Source organism: Chaetura pelagica, unplaced genomic scaffold, assembly GCF_000747805.2.
Source record: "Chaetura pelagica isolate M959 unplaced genomic scaffold, ChaPel_1.0 scaffold147, whole genome shotgun sequence".
Classification (NCBI taxonomy): domain Eukaryota; kingdom Metazoa; phylum Chordata; class Aves; order Apodiformes; family Apodidae; genus Chaetura; species Chaetura pelagica.
Window position 1 is genome coordinate 3,620,501 of NW_009954194.1, and position 1,714 is coordinate 3,622,214.

Below are 1,714 nucleotides of genomic sequence, written 5' to 3' on the forward strand. Positions count from 1 at the left end.
TTCGGCACCTGAGACCCTGCTCCCCCTCAATGTTATTGCAGAGACCTCTCCACACGCGGGTAGGCATATAAACCGAATAACCGGCTCGCTGCTAATGCAAGCGGCAGTCGGATGCTCCCTTTGCCCTCGGGACCTGTGCCATCTGCAAGCGTTTCAGGTAAACACCGGGGCCAGGGCAGGGTGAAGCTTCAGGGGTTGCGAGAAGGCGGCCGGCTCGGCAGGGAGGGCCGGGCCGGGGGACGGGGAGGTCCGTGCCGGGGCCAGCTCGGCTCATCAGCGACTTAAACTGCAGGTTCTCCTGCATTACCAAAACCAAACCCCAACAAACACCGAAGGAATGAAAGGCACGGTGCGGATGGAGCGAGAAAAAGGCTCGGAAAGCACCAGCGTGCCGGAGCGAGCGGGCGAGGAGGGACAGGTCTGTGCTGGCGGGCGAGGGACAGAGGTGATGCCACATCATAACCAGCCCCAATTGCGCCTGTAGGAGCAGCGCTCACTCCGGGAGAGACGGCACCTTTGAAAGAGCTTTTAAAAAATATGTAAAGTTAAATAGGCGTGTTGTCACTGAAGGGAAACCACTGCCTTAGCCACGGGGCTTCACCAAGACAGCCAAGTTCCCTTTTGGGCAGAGCAGAGTCTCGAAGTCTGCTTGACATCTTGAAGCTTAAATAACCGTAAGGCATTGTTGCTCCCTGGCAGCAAAGTGCCTCGTTACGCCTGATTGAGCTAATTGCTTTGAAATAGGATATATTATCTATAATTATAGAGATCTTGGAGGAGACGGCCAGCCTTTTCTTTCATCTTTTCCAAGTGCATCATAATGTCGCGATCACATTAATTTGGGCCACTTGAAATATTGCTTTCCTTTCAGCCCGGCTCCTCCGACCCTCAAAGAGTCGGGGACGCCTCGGCGGCTGGAGTTTGGCCATCCAAATCACCGCTCCTGGTAACCTGCAGAAGACCAGCCGAGATGCCTGAAGCCTTCAGAGTAGTTTAGATTATGCTTAATCAGGACAGAAAAGGAAAGGGGAAAAGAGAGTGAGGAGGCGAGGGGGAAAGAGAAAAGAGCTGAAGTCCTTTCACATTACCCGACGCTCAGAGGAGAGGGAGCAGAGTCAGGCGCAGGGAGAGTTGAGACTTGAAGGGGTTTGAGGGCTTGTAAAGCCCGCGGGACATTTTTAGCACTTGAGATAGATCTGGCTCTTTGCTGCCAAGGCTGAGCCGCTCAGGGCTGGAGCAAGGCTGGCTGAAGGGCGCGCAGGGAGCGCGGAGAGAACGCGGAGGGACAGCGCAGGCGGGGGGGCGCCGCGGGCGGGGGGGGGCGCGGCGGCGCGCGGCGTGTCTTGCGGGGCTGTCTGGTCTCCTAAGAGCTCCAGTCTCGAGGGAAATAAAATTGAAACAAGGGAAACAACAACACCCAGCTCTTTTCTGAGTTCTGCCTTTAAGTGGAAGATAACGTTTACAAAAAGGCAGACAATGCCCTGAATTGGCTTAGAGCTGCCTCCTGTCCTCCTTCCCCATCCCCCATGCACTCCTACCAGCCCCGGTTGTATTCCCACCGAAATAAAATGCTATGGGTAATGGCTTTGCCTAGCACATTCATTATGCTGAAATCGGACTGTTTAGGATGCTAATTGCCCAATATTGTTATCTAGCACAAGTGCCTTCAGGGAAGCGCCACGGTTCCCAATAAAAACACTGGAAAGGAACAAGT

At 54.4% G+C, this 1,714-nt stretch overlaps 1 protein-coding gene across 1 annotated transcript in view; it reads left to right on the forward strand.

Moving 5' to 3' along the window:
* The first annotated feature begins 337 nt into the window (after window positions 1-337).
* Window positions 338-1,714, forward strand: part of MSX1 (msh homeobox 1) — an 11,076-nt gene continuing 9,699 nt past the window's right edge. The window contains exons 1-2 of the mRNA XM_010003138.1: window positions 338-480; window positions 872-946. Of these exons, the coding sequence (XP_010001440.1) occupies window positions 338-480; window positions 872-946 (218 nt within the window). The remainder of the gene's footprint in view (window positions 481-871; window positions 947-1,714) is intronic.